General features: G+C 31.9%; 1 protein-coding gene across 2 annotated transcripts in view; it reads right to left on the minus strand.

Annotated features, from left to right (window-relative positions):
* LOC107645537 (transcription factor bHLH100) overlaps positions 1-1064 on the minus strand; it is a 1559-nt gene extending 495 nt beyond the window's left edge. Inside the window, exons 1-2 of one of the 2 annotated variants that reach the window (XM_016349588.2) lie at positions 784-1064; positions 165-539 (exon numbers count right to left, since the gene is read on the minus strand). In XM_016349588.2, coding sequence (XP_016205074.1) covers positions 165-539; positions 784-1029 — 621 coding nt within the window. In that variant the 5' untranslated portion in view covers positions 1030-1064. Of the gene's footprint in view, positions 1-148; positions 540-783 lie in introns of both variants that reach the window. The other variant, XM_021103806.1, reaches the window with a different exon arrangement.

The raw sequence follows: 1306 nt of genomic DNA on the forward strand, positions 1-1306 counted from the left end.
TAAAATAAAAAAATAAATAATTTTTTTTAATTTTTTTAAACTATTAGTATGTAAAAATAAATATTTAAATTAATTAAATAATAATAAATTTTTTTAAAAAAATTGAATAAAAGACTGAATTTTAAAAAACAAGTAACATTTTTTCTAATAATTCTGCAAAGTACCTGAAAATGCAGGTTGTAGAAGAGTCTTCCTCCAAAGGTGTCAAAGGAAGAAGCATTTAGCAGTTGAAGGGCATAGTGATTTTCTAAACACACCAAGATTTCAGATACTTGACACTTTTGAATTCCATAAGAAGAAATCATGTGAATACTAACTTCACTGTCACTGATCCTACTTGATGAAACCAGAAAGGCAGAAGAGTTGTGATGATGATGGCCTTTCTTGTTCATTGCTGCATCATCGTTATTAATATCCCCTTGCCGAGAAATTCTCAACAAGAGCTCCTCCTTTTTCTTGATTAGTTCTTCCACCTGTTGTTGCAACTCAGGTATGTATTTCAACACTCTTGAAATTGTTGCTGGGATGCTCATCTTCTTCTGCAATAATAATAATAATAAATATCATAGGAAAAGTATAGGGCCAGCAATTTTTTCAAATTCTGGTCAGCATGTAACCAGCAAAGAAAAGTGAGTTATTGGATGAAATCTCACACCAATCTCACACCATTAAAATCATCATTGATGACTATTTAATGGTTATAAATCACAAAAGTTACTGATCCCCTAGCACTCCTCGATACCATATAATAAATACCATATATAATTTGAAAGAGTAACATACCGTTTGATCTGCAACAGGGAGGATTGACCGGAGAGAAGAGTACAAGGCATTGATCTTCTTGCGGCGGTGGCGCTCGCTTGCATTGTGATTAAATTTCTTGGCCATGGAAGAAGAGAGTAATGGATACTCTTCTGAGTTGAAGTATTCATGACTATGACTTAGTTCTTCTTCTTCTAACTCTAAGGGCCATTCCATGTTATTAGGGAACATACTTGTTGGAGAGGATAATGCAAGGATCATGGACATTTATTTGCTACAATTAGGAATAATTACTCTTGCTTAGTTATATATATATATGATTAAGTAATGAGTGGCGGTTAGTTGTACAATAATGAAAACAATTGGACTTTCATTATCCTTTATTATTTTAAGAGGGCAGTTATAATCAAATATTTCAGTTTGCACTAAATAATTAGAAAGTATATATTATATTTATAGAAGAAGATTATAAAATGAAATAGCATGTCTGCAGGAATGTGGTAACTGTGTGAGAGAGTGTGGATCAATACTTATAACTAAGACA

Source organism: Arachis ipaensis, chromosome B06 (genome assembly GCF_000816755.2).
Source record: "Arachis ipaensis cultivar K30076 chromosome B06, Araip1.1, whole genome shotgun sequence".
Taxonomy (NCBI): domain Eukaryota; kingdom Viridiplantae; phylum Streptophyta; class Magnoliopsida; order Fabales; family Fabaceae; genus Arachis; species Arachis ipaensis.